Here is a 20,336-nt window from a genome sequence, read left to right as displayed (position 1 = left end):
CCTCCAAAGATAGATCTCGGCGAGGTGGAGGCAGACGCAGGGGTTGTGAGGCCCGGTCCGCGGCGAAAAACGGACGAAAGACGCGGACGCGACCGCGGTTTGCTATAGAGCTACTGACCACAAGTTGAGCAACTTACACAGTATAGCTTTAAGTTAACACCTTAAGAGAAATCTTAAAGAGATCAGTGCCCGTTATGCAAACAGTAACTATTTATTAACTTCTAACCTCAAACAACTTCTGGATGATGTGATTCCCAAACATATCCAACATCAGCGGGTATGCCACCCGCAGAATCTCTTCGAGCACCAACTCTCTCTCAGCTGCAGTAGAGTTTTCCAGCTTTCTTTGGATAAACCTAGCAGGAAAAGACAAGTATAGAGAATGGTGCAATACATTAAATAAGAAATACATTTGAGACCAGCTTATTCAAGGACACTGAAAGAAATATTGCAATTTTGCTTCATTTAGTATATTATCTTGAAAACAGATGTAAAGCACTATGATATGGGGAATTAGGTCACTGTTTAATCAAGATTATCAGGCCAGGTCACGTGGGCTACCTAAGTGACATCACCAGACTAGTTAAATTGAAAATATAATCCAGCTGTGACAGAGCATAGTAGAGTTTAGTGCAGCTCCTGGACTGTATGGACCCTTTACCCCGTTTTATGGATGAATGTGTCTTGAGTTTTGACCGTACCCGGAAAAAAATAAAATAAATACAAATCCCACACACCGTCTTCAAATGCAAGATTTCACAGGAATACAACAACGTTTCGGTCTATTTGGACCTTCATCAGATCTTGGGAGTTTTGTATATCTGACATAATTATAATACTAGGCTGAATAGAATACGTTTAGTCAAATAACAGAGTGCATTAACGATTCGATTGACAGGCAATACCATTATACACGACACACGTCGGTTGATTTGTCTGTAACAATACATTGGTTATTGTAATAATATGTCTACAATGGCATATGTAAAATACGTCAAAGGCAACAGTGCATGCAGAATCTTCCAACAACCTGGATCCAGCCGGGTGCTGAGCAAACTCCACCATGTGTCCTTGCAGTTCGCTAAGCTGGAGTCTGGGTATGACTCCGTCATGGAATTCTTGCAGCAGGCGGCTACGACCGCTGGTCACGATGTCAGAGGGGCTGTAGCGCGAGCGAGGTGGAGGGGACAGCTCTCTGCTGGAGGTGTACATGCTGGACGTGCTGGCCTCTGCTCCGGGGAGAGAAGAGATGTACAATCAGTACATAACCTTTCCACATTATTTTACCCCATTTCCAGGCCTATAGCAACAGTGACATGGTTAATGTAGGTGCCTACGGTTAATGTAGGGTTATGGTTAGCATAGTCTCGCGTGGCCAGACTGTTGACTACGTGATTTGCAAATGCTCCCGTCACACAGCCTGGGGGACGGAAGTTCTTATGATGAGTGCCCGGTTAAAGCGGAAGTGAAGCCTCCTCCCCACTTCCGTTTCATTTTTAACATTGCGCACATTTATCCTAATATAAATAAAAATCATTTAGGCATATTTAGCTTGCTGCTTATCAGAAATGACATTTTAAAATATATTCTCATGAACGGAAATGCCAGCTTCCATTACTCGCCGTTCAGGAGCTGTAGTTCCACATCCACATTTTTGTTTCTTCACCTATCCCAGGGCATAGCACATTGGAGTACAAGGCTTACTGCTTGCGCTCCTTGTAAACATCAGCACTTATTGATTTGTACTCGAGCTGACGGAATCATGTCACGTGACAAGAATAACAGATCTACAAGCTAACAATGCACCACAGTGCAACACATTGTTGGCTTGTAGATCTGTTATTTCTGTCACATAACATCCTGTATACATTAAGCCGCACTCACGCAGTCCCTGCAGCGCAGCATTACATTTTATCATATTACATTTTTCACATCCTGATAGACATGTTTTGAGACATTTATTCCAAACCTTTCCCAGGCCTGGAAAAGTTTTTATAATTTCTAAATATTTCCAGGAATTGACCGTGGGAACCTAGCCTGATTTCAAGACTCTACGCTGGAGCTTAAGAGTCTGAGCCTGTCTGCATACTATTTGATTGAAAAGGGGAGGGGATTTCAAATTTGAAATTCCCAATCACAAGCGATCTGGTGGGAGGGGTTGTGTTTGACTTTTGCACACAAAACAATCCCTCCTCCCCCTCCCCTCAATGACATGCACCCAACAGGTCACTGTCTTTGATGTTTCACTGATTAGAGAGAATCACTAACGAGCTATTCGACACTTGTATGGCTCAATCAATGACTGCCCTTTTGAAGTTCCTGTTTCTGTTGATTTTCACCCCACCCCCCCTCTCTCTTGCTTTGAATTCATTGGTCGGTTTCGCTCGGTTTGAGAGGTTTTCGTTAGCAAGAGCCACGTCATATGACACATCCAGACCAAGAGATGCAGTTCACTCAGAGAGTGGGCGGGTCTATTGGCTGGAACCAGGCTAGTGGGAACCCTGTATATCACACCAGCTAGTAACCCTGTAACACAAAAACATTCTTACTTTGCCACGATCTGTCTGTGTCCCTCTTTCGCCCAGAATCCCAGTCACGGCCTCTTCCTCTAAGAGATGACAAAGATATATCTATTTTAGATTATATGATAATGACGGCATTAAACAAACCAAATATTTGACAACAACACAGTGCCCAGTGACAAAAAAAAATTGTGTGTTGCACAAACCTTTCAAACGTTTTGTGCGATTACATTACACATAAATTGGGTTAAGTTAAGTTTAGTAACGAAACACCCAAATATGCGTGAAGCCTAACATCTATAAAGCAGTGCTGCCGGGTGATGTCATTATCTAGGGTGGCATCACCTGGCACAAAACCCAAATAGCAGAGAGAACCTTGCTTTTCAAAGGTGTCAGGCCAGGATTGATGAGCCCTTAAATGCAGCCACCTGCTAGTGCTAAGAACTGACCTCGAGTTCAAACGCTTGTCGTAGCCTGTATTCCAGGAGTCTCTGCTGTGTCTGTCTGACCTGTCTGAGAAGTGCTACAAGGGGAAGAACACAGAACAGGGTCAAACTAAAGCATGGCAACAGCTAATGAGGGTGGCAAGCTCATAATGTGTGTAAAGATAAAATCTTACATTGCTGGCCTTGTATATGAATATTTATCAGAAAATGATATTACAACAGTGATTCCTGTTGGTTTGTAGGCCCATCTTATCAATGAAACAAATTAACAATATTGTAGCGTGCCAATGCAAAAAAAATAAAAAACACCCCACGTGAGTTTTCTTGACGCAGCTAAGTGCTGACTGAGCTGGAGAACAGGGTTTGATTCCAGCTCGGGGCACTAAAACACTACAATATCAATGAAAGCAGCGGAAGCGTTTCTGTACAGTTTACACACATTTGCAAACTGAAGCATATTTATTTTGCAAGAACCACCAGAGTTTCTTAATCCAGCGGTTTTAACTTTAGCCACAGTTTTTCTCCATCCCGGGCGGCAGCTGTTCCTGGTGGGGTTTTTAGTATGACCTGCCCGCTCGGTAATGTTATACCGTGATCCGTAAATTGAGTGGTTTGTTGACTCAAATGCCGATTCGGGGGCTTTGCTAGCACACAGGCTACAAAAACAGGTAAAATGTACACAGTCAGTGAATTTACCAGCATTAATTTAACTCTGAGATGGTAAATGGAACCAAATAGACCTGTGGTCCATGTATTTACCCTCTCACTCTTTTAAAAGCGACCCGACACCCGCTCCTATTGAGCTTCATTCCTGCTGTGCCTCTCTGCAAGGGCTTGTGTGTGTGTTGTCTTTCCTGTGTTGCTGCTGCTTCTCTGACAATTGAGAGCACAGATATAAAGAGCTAGATGCCTCGTTCGCCTCTGCAGTTCATTGGAGTGACGTGCAACAGTTGTAGTCCGGACATCCTGGAAAAACTAAGGGAACGCTGTCAGTCAAAGTGACTACTGGCCAATCACAGCGCGACTTTTCCGGGACTATTCCAAGGACTACAATTCAATTCAACAGAGCCAGTTCCGATGTTGCGCGGCTCAGCTGTTCTTACAGGCTGCGTACGTAAAGACCCGCCCCACCTACCTCTGATTGGCCTAGCAACTTCCCTATGTGTGACGCATGTGGAAGCAATGCACACGTGATTCCCTTAGTCCCTCGATGCACATGCATCAGAGTCGAAGGAGGCGTCTACCTTTCTATGTCTATGGTTGAGAGCTGTATATGTGTATGAGGAGTCAAGTGGCTTGCTTTGACGTCCTCTTTACGCTGGTCACGACAGCCTCACTTTTTTTGCCAGTGCGATGTAAACCTCTAGTCTGTTAAAATGTCTCGAACCTGGTTATCTCTGTCTCCACTCCAGTCGTCTTGGTAACGACCACGGCTGCGGTAGTCAATATCTTGGTAGCGAGCGTACCGGTCATCCATGGCCATCCGCTTCTCTGGCCACTCATCTTTCCTGCACAGCAACAGGCAGCAGCAAACAACTTAAAAATCACACCCAGTGTGAAGTGAGCACTACCTTTTATGAGTTAGCGAAGCTTGGTCAATTCCCAGCTTTGTGGGATGGACATACATACAGTACTACAGACAGATGTAGGAGCAGTTAGCACCGCTCAAAAACAAAGGTCATTCACTATAAAGCTAGATTATCCACATTAAGGCCACCCCTAAAGGTCAATGATTCAAAACATCTGTTGACTAGAGAGATAAGAGAGAGAGATAGATAGATCTTTATTGATCCCAGAGGAAATCCATTCGCCAGAGGCAGCACAGCAGTTAGAGCACAGATAGGGTGAAAGAAGTACTGTAAGGTACAGCTAAGAGTAGCGAAAAAAAGAAAAGAAACTCTATCAGCAATGAAAACGACACTCTACACCCAATACAGTATCCTGAACTAAGCAGACAAAAATACAGTCAATCACAGCGTCATCACAGTATAATACACTGATAATGACTGTTTGAATAGCAGTCGAAAGTATTTAAGTAGTAAATCACATTTGGCATGCATCCAATCCTGGAGCGATCTCCCGGCGAGCCTCAATTAGGCTGCTCTTTCTTTACCTGCTGTCGTAAGACCTCTTCCCAACGTGGTGGTCCGGTTTGTGGTGCAGCTGCTCCCGCAGTCTCAGCAGCTCCTCTCTCTCCCTGCGGATGTTCTCCTGCTCATGCCGGCGTTCGTTCTCAATTCTCAACGTCTCGCGCTCTAGGAAGTCCGGATCCATGCAGTCGGCGTCTAGATACTCCCTCTCCAGACTGTTGCGCTCCTGCCTGGTATTGAAACTTTCGCGACTATCGCTTCTAGTGCAACGGTCCCTGTCTCTGGGAGGAACAATGACATAAAACAAAGATACATTCAGTGGCAAAATATATATATATATATATTTTAAGGTTGTGGATCGATTACAATATTTAATCCGATTAATCCCATGATTGTCCATAGCTAATCCCCCAATCATGATTGATCGCATATTTTTTACATAACAGATATTAAAACTTATTTTTTTTTAAATGCCCCCCACACACACACACACACACACACACACACACACACACACACACACACACACACACACACACACACACACACACACACACACACACACACACACACACACACACACACACACACACACACACACACACACACACACACACACACACACACACACACCCTTTACCAGAGGTCCCTTCATTCTACATACCGTCTCATTTGTCGCTGCCGCTCCTTGATCTGTTCAAATGATATTATGTCTTTCTTCTCCTGACTGAGCGACTTGCGATCCCGACTCTAGATGAAGAGAAGAGGAGAAAGGGTACATAGGAAGGTGTACGGCAATAAGTTTAATCTTCGGGTGTTGTGCTGGTGCTTATCTTTGAGAGCAGCATGTATGGCAATTCATATTTTAGATTGACCTTAGAACTTTAGAATTAGATAGCATTAAAAAGGCTATCTGTGGCCCGGACCACTGGCGTAGCGGTCTGCGCACCTAGGCTCAATGTAGCCTAACAACGCGTTGTGGGTTCAAGTCCCGATCCCGACGGCTTGATGACAACCCTAACCCCCTAACCCTAAATTAATATTATAGATATATTTATATGAGATTAATTACGTATTACTAGATTAGTATCTATTTGAACTGTAAATAGCACATCATAATTATAAATGCACTTATTTTTACAGTCTATGGAACACACTCATTTCTGACGAAAGAACGTCATCATTGATTTTATTCATAATGCTGGATAAACTCCTGGTGTAAGCTTTGATCAGTTTGGATCAAATTGCCGCCCTAGAGCGCAGTTCCTTCTGTCAGGCTGATTAGCAGAGAGAAGAAATGGAGAGAAGTCCAATAGTAAATGTTGGGGGAGCAAACATCATTTCAATTCTAGCCCAGGTCTGCAGTGGTTGGTTCCTCCAACTGTTTTGAGGAGTAGGAACATAATGAGATTTCTTGACAATTGTCAACTAGGTTTATAGCTAATTGTTTTTAAATTATGTCTTATACTAATGTATATATTGTGTTATAGGTAAAGGCCCAGCATAATCCCTTCAGGCTTCTTGCCTCCTCATTTAAAAATTATCAAAGGCAATGAGCAAAGATGTTGCAAACCATTTATGGGTGTATGTAAGATTTAGTGACTTACTCGCTCCTCTTCCTTCACAGCAGACCTCTTGTTATCCCCTGCAAGAGCAATCACAGTTCATATTCAGGAAGCTGCTCTTCACATTTGGTGATCCAGTTATAATCCATTCATCGACTCACCTTTGTCACTGTTGCCTGCTGGCTTCTTCCCAATGGCCTCAGTTTTGACCTGCACATTCAGGGAATGGTGGTATTAATTAATACCCCAAATCATTTCCTCAATGTTGTGTTAACAATACTACAAATGTAATTCAAATCTTTAAGCCAATAGGGCTGTAATAGTTATCTCTACTTCCCATCACTTCAGTGATGCTTGCGGTGATGTTTAAGTGAAGCTTGCGGAACTCGGCTGCGACTCGTGCTTATGACTGCATCACTGTTATATGCCAATAATCATGGTAAAACACACCTCTCTAGTGTAATATTGCTTAATTAAACCCAGCATAACAGGCTTTATAGTACGGAGGATTGAGGTCAGATTTGAGGTGAATCGTTCACTTTTTCATAAAAGCATGAAATTTGGTACACTTGTACAGTTTGGGCCCCTGAACATTTTCAGATATGGAGCCATCGCAAAAACGCCCCCTGGTGGCCATGGTGGCCATTTTAATTTTCACCATTACCATTGAATGTATTTTTCATCATAACTCCTGAACCGAACAAGATAATACAGAATATGTGACGTCTACACCTATGTTTTGATGGTCAAGGATTTCATTGATATCATGTATAACATCATAACATGTTCAGGTGAATAGTTAATAGTCAATTCAATGATGTTGTGAGTAGTCCCGTGGTTTTGTCCAATTCTTTTTCACTTTTTTATAAAATTATGAAACTTGGTACAATTGAACAGTTTGGGGCCCTGAACATTTTCAGATATGGAGCCATTGCAAAAACGCCCCCTGGTGGCCATGGCAGCCATTTTAATTTCCGCCATTGCTAATTAATGTATTTTGCATCATAACTCCTGAACCAAGCATGATAATACAGAATATGTGATGTCTACACCTATGTTTTGATGGTCAAGGATTTCATTGATATCATGTAAAACGTCATAAACTGTTCAGGTGAATAATTATATTGTCAATTCAGTGATGTTGTGAGGTAGTCCCGGGGTTTTCTCCAAACATTTTTCACTTTTTCATAAAAGCGTGAAATTTGGTACACTTGTACAATTTGGGGCCCTGAACATTTTCAGATATAGAGCCATCGCAAAAACGCCCCCTGGTGGCCAATTGGGCCATTTTAATTTCCACCATTAGCAATTAATGTATTTTGCATCATAACTCCTGAACCTAACATGATAATACAGAATAGGTAATGTCTACACCTATGTTTTGATGGCCAAGGATTCCATTGAAAATGTGTACAACATCATAAACTATTCATTTGAATAGTTAATAGTCAATTCAGTGAGGATTGCATGAAATAGATGAGATTATTTGGAATGAAATTTCAAGCATATTTCATGCCATCCCGCTAGCTGGGGCCTAATTTTACTGTTATGTTACTTATTAGTGTCCACAATAAGTCTTTCTTTTGGTTGAAGCTTTCAGAAAGGACTCTGCAACTCGCTATTTTCGCTTGGACCATGGCTTCCATCCAACCACTACCTTCTAGCCAGTCCCCCAGTATCTTGAGAGCCACCATCTCAATATGCAGTCCTCCTAAGACAATCACAAAATGATCTTCCCCTTCTCCATGTGAAAGGGGCCAATTCCACTGTATTTGTTTGGCTAAATTGTGCAGAGGTCCAAAGTCACAACAGGTACTGTACTTGTCCTGGATGTACCCTCTGCTCAGGGTTTCCTGCAGGAAAAAGTCTTGACCAGGGGGGGATCGCGCGGGCGGCGATTTTTTTTGATAATTAATTAATTAATTCCAGTAATTAATTCACTTAATTTTTAATATTAATTCTTATTTTTGCCCTCAAAATAATAAGAGAACATTTATCATTTTTGGCCTAAAGAAGTAAAGAGAAGTGTCTTAATTATTTTCAAGGTATTTGTACTTTACTTGTCTATTTCCAGTTTTCAGTATTTTGATTCCTTCTACTCCACCACAATTTCGGATCCAAATATTGTACCTTTACTCCACTACAAAAACATACATTTTATTTGCATAGACCTGATTGCTTGTTTCTCTCACAAACAAAACATGGCAACGCTGAGCAAAGTTAGACGGTCGGAGTTGGAGATGTGTTTATCTTAACACACAAACACTTGCAAGCAGGCTGGACACACATGCAGCTCAGTAACGTGTGGATATGTGTCGCTGTTGGGAGGAAACGTCGGAAAAGCAGTGTTGATCACCAGCCCAGGAGTTTGTTCTGACTCTTTGAAAACAAAGACACACACGCGCCTCTCTACCTAGCGCTACTCCTGTGCCTGTTTTGGGGGATTGAGAAAACTCACAGCTAAAGACTAGTTTCTCCATAACAGTCACTTCATGTTCGCACAATGAGGCATGTCGCTTTACGGGTTGCATTGCGCGATTTTGAATTAGTTGCAGGCAGTTGAGCGCTCATCGCGTCCGGATGCACGTCTTTTTTTTGCATAATGTGAGCCTGTAGATTAGCGGTTTTCATCAAGCTCACACGCCAGCAAGCCTGCACTGCACAACGTTCGTACGGGAGGGACTGGGGGGGAGAGAGAGAGAGAGCGAGAGAGAGAAACGGAACACTATTGCCCCGTTCAAGTAGGCTAAAGAAACATATCCAATGTTAATGCAGGCAGCATGTAGGATCCACATTTGCAAACTGTTGACTCGCTGGGAGGTGAAGATGATGAAAACTTTTTGTTGTGGTTCTCATCTGGCATCGCGTCCCATCGGACACATAGCGGCACTGTTAGCATGTCGGCTAATAATATAGCTCTCCCTCTCTCTGCAAGTGTGTGTGTGTGTGTGTGTGTGTGTGTGTGTGTGTGTCTAATGACGACGACGTGAAGTCTCTTTGCAAAAAAGGGGTATGGTGTATGCTCTGCACGCTGCAGCCATACAGCACAGCACAAAAGAATAAAAAATAACAACTATGTAACACAAATCTATCTGGTGTTAATGTGCGCTGATAGACAGCGCAGCGAGGCAGGATGCATGCACATTCTTGAACACATTCCAGAGCCGTGTCGCCTGCCTGTACGCTTTTAGGAGGAATTTTGCATCATTTTCCCTGGACGTCTGGCCGGGCGGGGGCGATATCAGACCGGGCGGGGCGCCCGGCCTATATAACGGTGGCGGAAACCCTGCTGCTTGATTGATGCCATTCATTGAATGATGAATCATGGCCACTGATTTTGAGTCATCAGGGAATAGGGGAAGAAGAGCTGAGATGGCAGGGGTGAGTTCTTTTGGTTGCAGCTTAGGAGATGTGTTCTGCCAGTTCTGCTGGTTGATTTTCCAGGACAGGTAGTCACTGACCATAACCCTAACCCTATTCTTTAAATGTGTGGAGTTAACCCTTGATGTCTGTTCCTCAGGCACGTGCACACATAGACATCAAAGGGGGCTTGAGCCCCTGCCGTTTTGTTTGTCTGTAAAAAGTGCCCTCTCCAGACCAGGAATGCAGTTTTTACTATGGAGAAATGCAAATGACCTCTTTCCATGCCATACCTGAAGGCAGCATTCAAGAGAATTGTCTTGTCCAAACTCTCCTGAACTTGAATGCAGCATCTTAATGTTGAAAGAATTTCCCTCTCTGTGTAGAAATCTATGCCGTTACACCACTATTGACTTGATTAGTTCAGTGTGGTATCAAGCACCGAAAATAGCCGAGCGGTATGTCGGCTATTTTCAATATTTCCACCAAAAGGGCCTTTCAGACATTTCAGCCCCTGCCTCTCTAACATTCTCTGCACATCCCTGCTGTTCCTGGCTCAGTTGATCTAGGTAGCAGGAGAATAGTTTATTTAAAACTAAAGACAGACTTCATTTCTTCTTTTGCACAGACATTCTCAATATAGTAAACCAGCTCAGCAAAGAGCATGTATTATCCATACATGTATTATCATGTATGGTTTAGGAAATTAGACGCAAAATACATTATTTAGTTATATTTAAAAAAAATTGCAACCCATCTTTTCACCCCGACTGTGCCAATTGCCTAAACTGTAATCCTGGGCTCTGCTCTCCCTCTGCCACGCCTGGGGAGAGCCCCAAACTGAGCTCATGCTTCCTTCAGTGCATGAGGAGTGAACAGGCCGCTTCTTTTCAGCTGACAGGGGGGACGTAGAGCATGGGAGGAACACGTTATTCCAACCAGTTCCTTTTCCCCTCCATCAGGCTGGTCAGGGGGAGGCATTATAGATACCAGGATTACTGCATGTTTTTGTGAGGGTATCTACCGTAGGAGAGACAGGGAGAACATGCTAACTGCACACAGAAAGGCCCTTTTGCCAAACCGACTGTGCCACCATGCCCCCATTATTTGGTTATGGCGGATATTAAAATAGCCGCCATTGCGGATATTAGAATGGCCACCAGTGGGTGATTTTGCGATGGCTCCATATCTGCCAATGTTCAGTGTCCCAAACTGTACAAGTGTACCAAATTTCATACTTTTATGAAAAAGTGAAAATAAATTGGACAAAACCATATCGGACTACCTTACAACATCACTTAATTGGCAATTAACTATTCACCTGGACATGATATCAAGGAATCCTTGACCATCAAAACATAGGTGTAGACATCACATATTCTGTATTATCATGCTTGGTTCAGGAGTTATGATGCAAAATACATTAATTAGCAATGGCGGAAATTAAAATGGCTGCCATGGCCACCAGGGGGCGTTTTTGCAATGGCTCCATATCTGAAAATGTTCAGGGCCCCAAACTGTTCAAGTGTACCAAGTTTCATAATTTTATAAAAAAGTGAAAAAGAATTGGACAAAACCACGGGACTACCTCACAACATCATTGAATTGACTATTAACTATTCACCTGAACATGTTATGATGTTATACATGATATCAATGGAATCCTTGACCATCAAAACATAGGTGTAGACGTCACATATTCTGTATTATCTTGTTCGGTTCAGGAGTTATGATGAAAAATACATTCAATGGTAATGGTGGAAATTAAAATGGCCACCAGGGGGCGTTTTTGCGATGGCTCCATATCTGAAAATGTTCAGGGGCCCAAACTGTACAAGTGTACCAAATGTCATGCTTTTATGAAAAAGTGAACGATTCACCTCAAATCTGACCTCAATCCTCCGTACTATTATAGTGAGCCACTGATGACAGAATGGAATAGGTCTAAATTCTCTGATTCCAACCATGCAACTAAAAACAAAATACAACACCACCAACCCAATCCACAGAGATCACATTCCCATGAAGCTCCGTCTTGTGAAGGCGACTGATACACTTGGCGGCCTCCTCTGTGGAGGACATGGCGACAAAGCCAAAGAGAGAGCCAGGGCTTTTGGCAGTGGTCACCACCTTGGCTCCAACAACCTGGACCAAGTGGGGGTAGAGAGGGAAGCCAGTAAGAGCACAGAGTACTAAACAACACTAGTGTAAAGTAACTAAGTACATTTACTTAAGCAATTTACTTAAATATAATTGAGGTATCTGTACTTTACTTGAGTATTTCGAATATCTTAATACTTTTACTTCCACTCCACTACATCTCGGATCCAAATATTGTACTTTTACTCCACTACATTTATTTGAAAACTTTAGTTTTTAGTTTAGTTACAAGTTAGGCAATTTGCAGATATAAATTATAATATTACAAAATATACATAAACCACTTAAGCCTTGTTTTATACTATTTGGCTATACTATTTGGCTATTTTAAAATAGACAATCTATTTCTAAATAGCCGATCTACAAGTTCACAACGCGCCGCATCGCGTTGTGAACGCAGTTTGTAGATCTATTTCCACTATTTTGGGGAAATCATAAAAGTATGAAAACGTTTAAACTTTCAACAAGGAAACGATTATGACGATCATGCAAAAATAACTGATCATTTCAAATATTTGTGATAGGCGGTATGACAGGCCTGCTAACCATATGTACAGTAGGCATGATCATCACCATGTTGGTAGTGGACTAACCTTGCCATACTTGCTGAAGAGGGTCTTCAGGTCAATCGCTCTCGTGGAGGAGGACAGACCACCGACACACAGATTCTTGCTACTGCTAGCAGCATCACTGCCTCCAGAGGCTGCACACAACAAACGCACAGTGAGGAATGATGGTTCTCGAGCCTTTTCACGTCAAGGACCCGTAAACTAATATGCATTAGGCCGCAAACCCCCATTTGCGTTGAATATTACCAAATTGAAGATTTTTTTGAAAATAGCAGATCTACAAGCTCAGAATGCAGAATTGCATCATGGCACCCCCTGCACTTTAAGAACCACGGCACTAGAGATACGTGGATTGCGGATTGCATTTATATCTGCGGACCCTGCGGTTAAATACCGGTATGCGGGTAATATAAATTGCATAAATTACATTATGATTAATAGCAGATTAGTTCCAGTGGGTCTTAAGGCCCTTTTCCACCGGCAGCGATAACGATGACGATAGCCATAAAATATCACAGCGATAATTATGCCTTCACATTAATGTCCGATAAAGTTATCGGACATCAATGTGAAGAGGCGCTAATTAACAGCCGCTCCCTCAGAGCGCACCTCGAGCTGTTTGTCAGAGACCCAGTTCCATATCACTGTGATCTTAACCACACCGTTGTTGATCCTAACGATGTAGTTGTCGGCTATCGTTGTCTTTATCGGTGTTTGGTGGATGCTGCCGATCCACTTCAATTGAAAACCCACTTTTTTAAATCGTTATCGTCATCGTTATCGCTGCCGGTGGAAAAGAGCCTTTAGGAATGCGACAAAAAAATAAAAATATTATCGAACTCAAGTCTCCAGGGCATGAGTAATCAATACAAAAAAAGTCATTTTGGGGGTGAACTACTCCTTTAAGTCATGAACAGCATCCACTGCACCACCATTCCCTACACTTACCCTTTCTGTCTTTCGAGTCAGGATTGCAAGCTTTCTCTTCAGAGCTACTGCAGGAACAAAGAAAACAAACAACAATAAACCTACAGCAGTGAAGTCAGCTCAGAACTCTTATACTTACCAAGTTTGTTGCTTTTTCTTTTCTTCTTTTTTTCTCCCCTTAATTCTTTTACATAGTATGCCTCCAAAAGAGCACCCAAACTTTGCTAGTACACAGGACCCAATGCAACAGAGATAACCATTTAGGTTTCCGGTAGACAGAAAACAACAAACCTCTTTTTCTGATCATCACCATCAACAGAAGAGGACGCTTTCGGTGCCGAGGACGAAACTGCAGCAGCTTTGTCTTCCGTCTTCTCTTCTTTATCGCCCTTCTCAGAGCCCGTTTCTGAATTGACCGTTTTGCTCGCAGGGCTGCGTTTGCTTTCACTTTCAAATGTTTCTTCTGGGACATTTTGCGCGTCCCCAGATTCATTCTTATCAGTGTCCATAGCGTCCTTGTCAATCATAAATCCAGAGATGGCCTCACTGTCACCTTTGGTGCCAATGTCACTCAAAGTTTCTTTCCCTCCATCGGCAGTGGCAACATGCTCTTCTTCAACAGCTGTCTCTGCTTCAACAGCCACCTCCTGGCTCTGCTGCAGATCTTCGTTAAGCGGCTCAGATATACAAGACCCGGCTACTTTGTCATTTTCTACGATTTAACAGGAATAGAATGGCAAAGTTTAATCACTTCTGAAACACAGCAATGGTTAACCCTGGCCTGTGCTCTTAGCTCTAAGCATCATAAGGACGGGGCGCACCCTAATGGGAGACTGGAAAGTGAACCCAAAGGGCCCTATTTTGCTTGTCTGAGGTACCGGGTCTCATGACTTAAGACCTAGAGGCGTGGCCAATGCTGTTTAGCTGTTTTGAGTGGCCAAACAGCATTGGCCACGCCTCCAGGTCTTGAGTTAAGCAGGTATGCAAACAGAGGTGAAAACGATGACAAAACCTTCAGGGGGGAGGGAGCGAGCGTCGGGTATCTTTGTGCGATTCTAACTTAGTTAAACGCAGATTGCATTGGTACAAAACAGATTCTATCTACCAGCAAAAAAAGTATGCTCCACTGCTGAAAATACTTGTAGGCTACCTAAGGGTCTGTTAAACAACATTAACAGTAAACATTAAAATTGTCAACATTAACCTTAAATCTATACCAGTGGTTCTAAAACTTTTACACGTCAAGGACTCCCAAATTGACACTTATTAGCCTGCAGACTCCATTTGGAAAGATGACCCCCATAAGAGATGTTTTACCGCTCTAGCAGGGATTCTCGACCCCCAGTTTGACATGCATTAGGCTACGGACCCCGATTTAATGGTATTTCTATCTCAGAGACCTCAATTTATATTGTAATCAATGTTAATTTATCTCAGAGTGTACAAAAGGAACCAAATGGACCTGTTCGCGTCCATTTGGTTCCATTTGTATGAGTTACATACCCATAAGGGTCCATTTGGTTCCAAACTATCATTTAGCTGGGGACCCCGTGGAACTCCTTAAAAAACCCTGGGGTTCCCCGGACCCCACTTTGAGAACCACTGATCTACACCATTTAAAAATCAAAGAATACAGTTGCGTGTGTGACGTACACACGCACACATACACACACACACGTGAGTGCACTCACGGTGCGCATTTCCGAACGCTACAAACTCGCCACTGACGGATGGTCGAAGGATCGGTTTTCGGTACGGGTCCACATAACAGTACATGGTGTTTACGTTGTTAAAAAGTTTAGCTGAGTTAAGCAACTTGGGAACCAAGATTCTGCACAGTGTGGTCGTGTCTCCTCCTTTTCCAGCTAACGCCTGTGCATCCAACATAAACACTGTATACCACGTGACGTGAGTGAGATTTACCGTGCATTGCCATTGCCTGAAGGGATGTTGTTTCCATCACCTGAAGGGACGGGCCCCTAAATCTAACATGACACCCCCGTAAACATTTTCTCATCAGATCTGCACGATTCATACAAATGATCTATTTGTATTCGAAACGTTGATTTTCGCCGGAAAGCTACAAGCTTGCATGCCTGGTTAAGTCATGAGACCTGGTACTCAAGACGTGCAAAATAGGGCCCAAAGGCTGAGAAGGGGGCGCAAACAACCTGGGGGATTAACACATCCACTCACATTTAAACACTCAACTCCACACACAGTTGACTGAAGAGTTCAGTGCAGAAGAGAGACAAAAGATCAGTAGTGGAGGCTCATAGATGGAGTCAGCCTTCTTTCAGTCTGACTCGACTTGACGAGTGTCCACTCATGTTGAGATGATGTGAAGAGAGTTTCATATCAAGTCCAGTGAATCAATTCCATTAGGTTAATATCCATATCCATGTCTTTTAAAAAGCAATTGTTCATTGATGAGCCTTGTCCGTTGATATAAAGTACAGTGCGTATCACTTCCATTATGATCATATCCGGTGAATTCACAATCCAGTCTTTTAAAAGGCAATTGTTCATTGATGAGCCTTGACAATTGATATGAAGTCCAGTGAATCAATTCCATTAGGTTCATATCCAGTGAATTCACAATCCAGTCTTTAAAAAGGCTATTGTTCATCGATGAACCTTGACAGTTGTCCTTCATCTTGGTCTTTGAGTGGAAACCTAGAAACACTGAAATCAACAACTAAAACCTTCCTGACATTGACATTTGATTGCTAACATTGTGCATCAAGTTGTTCAACATCATTTTGATTAGAGTTACTAAGTATATTGGATGCACTTATTCAATTAAGTGTTTCTCTGTGCTGAAATTAAAGTATGGTTGACCAACTTTCAACACAATTACAGCAATTACGATTGGGTTTCCAGTCTCCCTTCCTGGTTGAATTTACACTAAAGGATTTGATCAAGGATACCATGTAAAAAGATTTCTGCATTCATTTGAATGTCTAACCCGTTTTCAATTATACCTGCTTCCTCTTTGTCCTTGGTATGAGGGTCATCTTCATGTGCCTAAACAAAGAGGAAGACATATTTTATTGAATCACATTACATTTTATTACAGTACTTGCATTAGCTGCTTTACACAAAAACATCTGTGAGAAATGATACCTCTTTGGATGATAAGCATGTCTGGTCTTCATCTTTATCTACGGACTTTGACTCTGTCATCTGTTTAAACATAAATTGCATCAAGAACAATAATCAGCTATATAATAAAAAACTATTGTTCATATACATTCTTAATTATACTTTTATGGAAATTACTTACTACAGCAAATAAGCAAATCCGGCTAGCAAAATGTGCCTGATTAGTACAAGACTGGTACTATAGAATTGCATGTAATGTTTGGAATAAACCAGTCTTCCCTAATTGTAACATTTAAGCAGTACTCTCCATAAAGCCAGCTAAGCTGTTTTTGTGAATTGGACGGTTGAAATCTATCAGTAACAAAAACACAGGGCCGACATTTGGAGTAGAGAAACACTTGTGGGATCGATCAGCTTGGACATGCTGCTGGTGCTAGACCAACACAACCTGACTTATCCTGACTGAGAGTGGAATGCACAGCAGTGTGTGAACAGGCAGGTTACCATTATGAGGAGGAGGAGCCAGGCTGTTGTGGTTGTGTATTGTTCTTCCACATGCTATATGAATAAATAGTAATAATTGCCTAAATGTCTTGTTTCTTCCCTGTTACTGGTGAACTTCAATAATCCAGTCAACCAAACAAGAGTCAACCGAAACAGCAGAATAAGGTGTTTGCATCATTGACAGAGAGGTTTTGGCACATTTGCGCAAACCCACATATTCATCCTTTCCAGCAGTAAAGGTTATATACATAAGGTATAAAGAAGTATTGTTACAACAGAGAAACCAGTAAGACCCCCTCTTATTCGGGAGATAAGCGACCGTCACGTCGCATACACAAACTTTAGAAGGCAATCCCAGTCTCTCACCTCTTCAACATTGGATTCAGCCTCTGTCTCCATCGTTTCATTGTCCTGTCCTGCATCTTTCATGGCAGCATTTATGTTTGCTTTGTTGCCTTCCACGGGTGGCAAAGTTAAACACTTCTCCTCTTCCTCATCTGTGTCTGCAGGTATTCCGTTATCCTCTGCATCCTCTGCTACGTTCATGTCGAGGACATCCATCTCCTGCATGTTATTTTGCTCATCTTGAGGCTCTTCCTGCACAGAGTTTGGGAGAAATAGAGGAAACAGAAAATAGTAGTGTCCTATAATAGCTTCACAGGAGCCAGGGCAAGCTCATATTAAAACATAAAAGCAATATTTGTTTTGCATGTATTGGACTCACCGGCCCACCACCAACATCGTCCTCATCAAGGTTGCCCTCTGGTTCATCATTGTCTAGCCTAGTTGTATCTGTAAAAGTATATTTGAGTTTACCTTGGTTGTCTTGAAAGTCAAGGCAAGTTTATTGTGTAGCATCAAAAGAAACACAAAGGTGTGAAACTCTGCCGTTTCTTAGGCCGCAGCAGCTGCCGGCCCTATATAGGCAGCTTTGCATTGTTTTACTGAGGTTAGGGTAAGGCATATTTTTGAGCGGTGCACCTAGAAGGAGCTAAGCTCCAACATCTGTCTTTGTCCGGGCTCTAAAGCGTGGCCTACATCTGGCCTACAACTTGGCACAAAGCACTCAAAGTTTGTTGTACGCCCACTCGCCCAGGGTCACATTGTCCCAAGCTTCGCAGGACGGTTAATGAACTTATAAATGGCACCGCTTACTTAACACTAGGTGTCACACTTGTTATGAATAGTTTTTATTCACTATATCGCAAAAACAATACGATTGTGCAGGGTTATGCATAGTTTAACTAACAGCCACTGGCAACTGATGGAAAATACACTCGCTGTCCCTCCACTCCATAGGCTATTTGTCCATTTTACCTTTGGCTGTCAATGTTGGTGTAGTGTTCTTCGTTGTTTGCTCCTCCTGAGCAACGACAACAATCTCATCCGGATTGCCGCCCTCTTCCTCTATTGCCTGCACACGGACATTTGTAGGGTCAGATAGTGATACTGTAAAGTAGCCTCAACGATGGAGGTTACAGGACAACAATTTTATATCACAACATGTTTATATAACATATCACACGTTTTCATTTCAGGCACATATTGACCATTCCAGACAGTGTGCATTAGCTAATGCTTCAGCAGCTGGCCAGTTAGCAGTAGCACCCAGAGACATTTTTTAATGATCTTTTTAGTGTTTAGCTAGAGCTTTAATGGTGGTCACTCTTTACTTGTCTTGAGCATGCAAATTCATACACATAATATGATGAATTCATACTTTAATGGTGGTCACTCTTTAGTACTTGAGCATGCACATTTATACACATAATATGAATTCGAACTTTAATCATGAACTCATTAATTCCTGATCTTCACAACTAAAGGCCCATTCCCACTGGGCCAGATAACAGATATCTGGAGATATTTCTCCAGATATTTTTCCATTCAAAGTGGATGGTAGATACAGATAAAACAAATATCTACCACAGATATTTGCCACAGATACTTTTATCTGTGGCAAAATATTTTTTTATCTGTATCTACCATCCACTTTGCATGGAGAAATATCTGGAGAAATATCCACTCCAGTGCATTTGCATGCTCAAGTTAAGTCAGTGTGACCACTAGCCCCATATAGAACCTCACCCGTCGACGGGTGAGGTTCTATATGGGGCTATGTGACCACTTGAGTTGACACTTGACTGACTAAATTCACAGAGCTCTACAGACATATGGTTCTCAAAGTGGGGTCCGGCAGAGACCCTCGGGGTTCCAAATGAACATTTACAGGCCTGTAACTGTGTAACAGCTGCATGTACAAAATGGAACCAAATGAACGGGGTTCATTTGGTTCCATTTGTAAACGCTCGCTTCTATGGGGGTCTTTGAAAACAAAGCGTTATGAGAACCAGTGTGTCATATCGAAAAGTGGCGTTGATGATGTATATAATAATGAGACCTTTTTCAGCCGCTGCGCCAGCACGCTCTTGTTGCCAGTCACGTCCAGGCTTCGCTCCTTCAACTCGGCCTTCAAATCAATGACTCCCAGCTCCGATAATTTACGGATCTCCACCCCCGCTGCGAAATCTATATCTGCAGACGAATCGGTCATGTTTTTTATTTGATCGGATGCTTATTTCTACAACTCAAATCGTAGTGAGCAGGAAAACCAGAGCCGTAAAGACAGGAACGACAGGCTTGTTTGCAAACCTTCTTCTTCTTGTAAATGCACGCCAAGCCATGGCGTGGGTGTCATCCAAAGCCGTTGCATTACCGCCACCCTCTGTTTAGGAGCACGTACACTCTGATCCCATATCAAAATAAGTTTTAATGGTGCATTGATTCTCTATGCGCCCCCCCCCCATCCTCTCATTGAGTGGCATAATTATTACACAGCTTCCTCTGCATTGACAATATATGGTTGAGAGACTTTCATAACAATGATAGGTTATTACACAGCAATAACAAATACATATCTCAAAAGCATTTATCCAATAAAGTCCTCTGAAAGGACAGACCTTTAACTATTTATTTCACCAATATAGTAGTTCCATGACATTTTCATTTTAATGACAACTTTCAACATAACCCGTTGTGGCATAGGGATCTACTCAGACAACTTCACCAGGTTTAAAAGAAAGCACAG

General features: G+C 42.4%; 1 protein-coding gene across 2 annotated transcripts in view; it reads right to left on the bottom strand.

Moving 5' to 3' along the window:
• Nucleotides 1–19,885, bottom strand: part of LOC308300445 (scaffold attachment factor B1-like) — a 38,249-nt gene extending 18,364 nt beyond the window's left edge. For both annotated transcript variants that reach the window (XM_080744285.1, XM_080744286.1), the window contains exons 1-19: nt 19,650–19,885; nt 18,566–18,662; nt 17,973–18,040; nt 17,615–17,845; nt 16,766–16,825; nt 16,624–16,666; nt 13,931–14,351; nt 13,661–13,707; nt 12,737–12,846; nt 11,982–12,128; nt 6,785–6,833; nt 6,666–6,703; nt 5,723–5,808; nt 5,082–5,339; nt 4,356–4,476; nt 2,972–3,045; nt 2,550–2,608; nt 1,031–1,229; nt 227–356 (exon numbers count right to left, since the gene is read on the bottom strand). In XM_080744285.1, the coding sequence (XP_080600411.1) occupies nt 227–356; nt 1,031–1,229; nt 2,550–2,608; nt 2,972–3,045; nt 4,356–4,476; nt 5,082–5,339; nt 5,723–5,808; nt 6,666–6,703; nt 6,785–6,833; nt 11,982–12,128; nt 12,737–12,846; nt 13,661–13,707; nt 13,931–14,351; nt 16,624–16,666; nt 16,766–16,825; nt 17,615–17,845; nt 17,973–18,040; nt 18,566–18,662; nt 19,650–19,802 (2,391 nt within the window). In that variant the 5' untranslated portion in view covers nt 19,803–19,885. The remainder of the gene's footprint in view (nt 1–226; nt 357–1,030; nt 1,230–2,549; nt 2,609–2,971; nt 3,046–4,355; nt 4,477–5,081; nt 5,340–5,722; nt 5,809–6,665; nt 6,704–6,784; nt 6,834–11,981; nt 12,129–12,736; nt 12,847–13,660; nt 13,708–13,930; nt 14,352–16,623; nt 16,667–16,765; nt 16,826–17,614; nt 17,846–17,972; nt 18,041–18,565; nt 18,663–19,649) is intronic.
• Between the last annotated feature and the right edge of the window lie 451 nt (nt 19,886–20,336).

Source organism: Nannobrachium achirus, assembly GCF_963921795.1.
Source record: "Nannobrachium achirus genome assembly, chromosome: 16".
In the NCBI taxonomy this organism is placed as follows: domain Eukaryota; kingdom Metazoa; phylum Chordata; class Actinopteri; order Myctophiformes; family Myctophidae; genus Nannobrachium; species Nannobrachium achirus.
The sequence above is the reverse complement of the archived record's forward strand: the minus strand, read 5'-3'. Positions and strand labels throughout refer to the sequence as shown.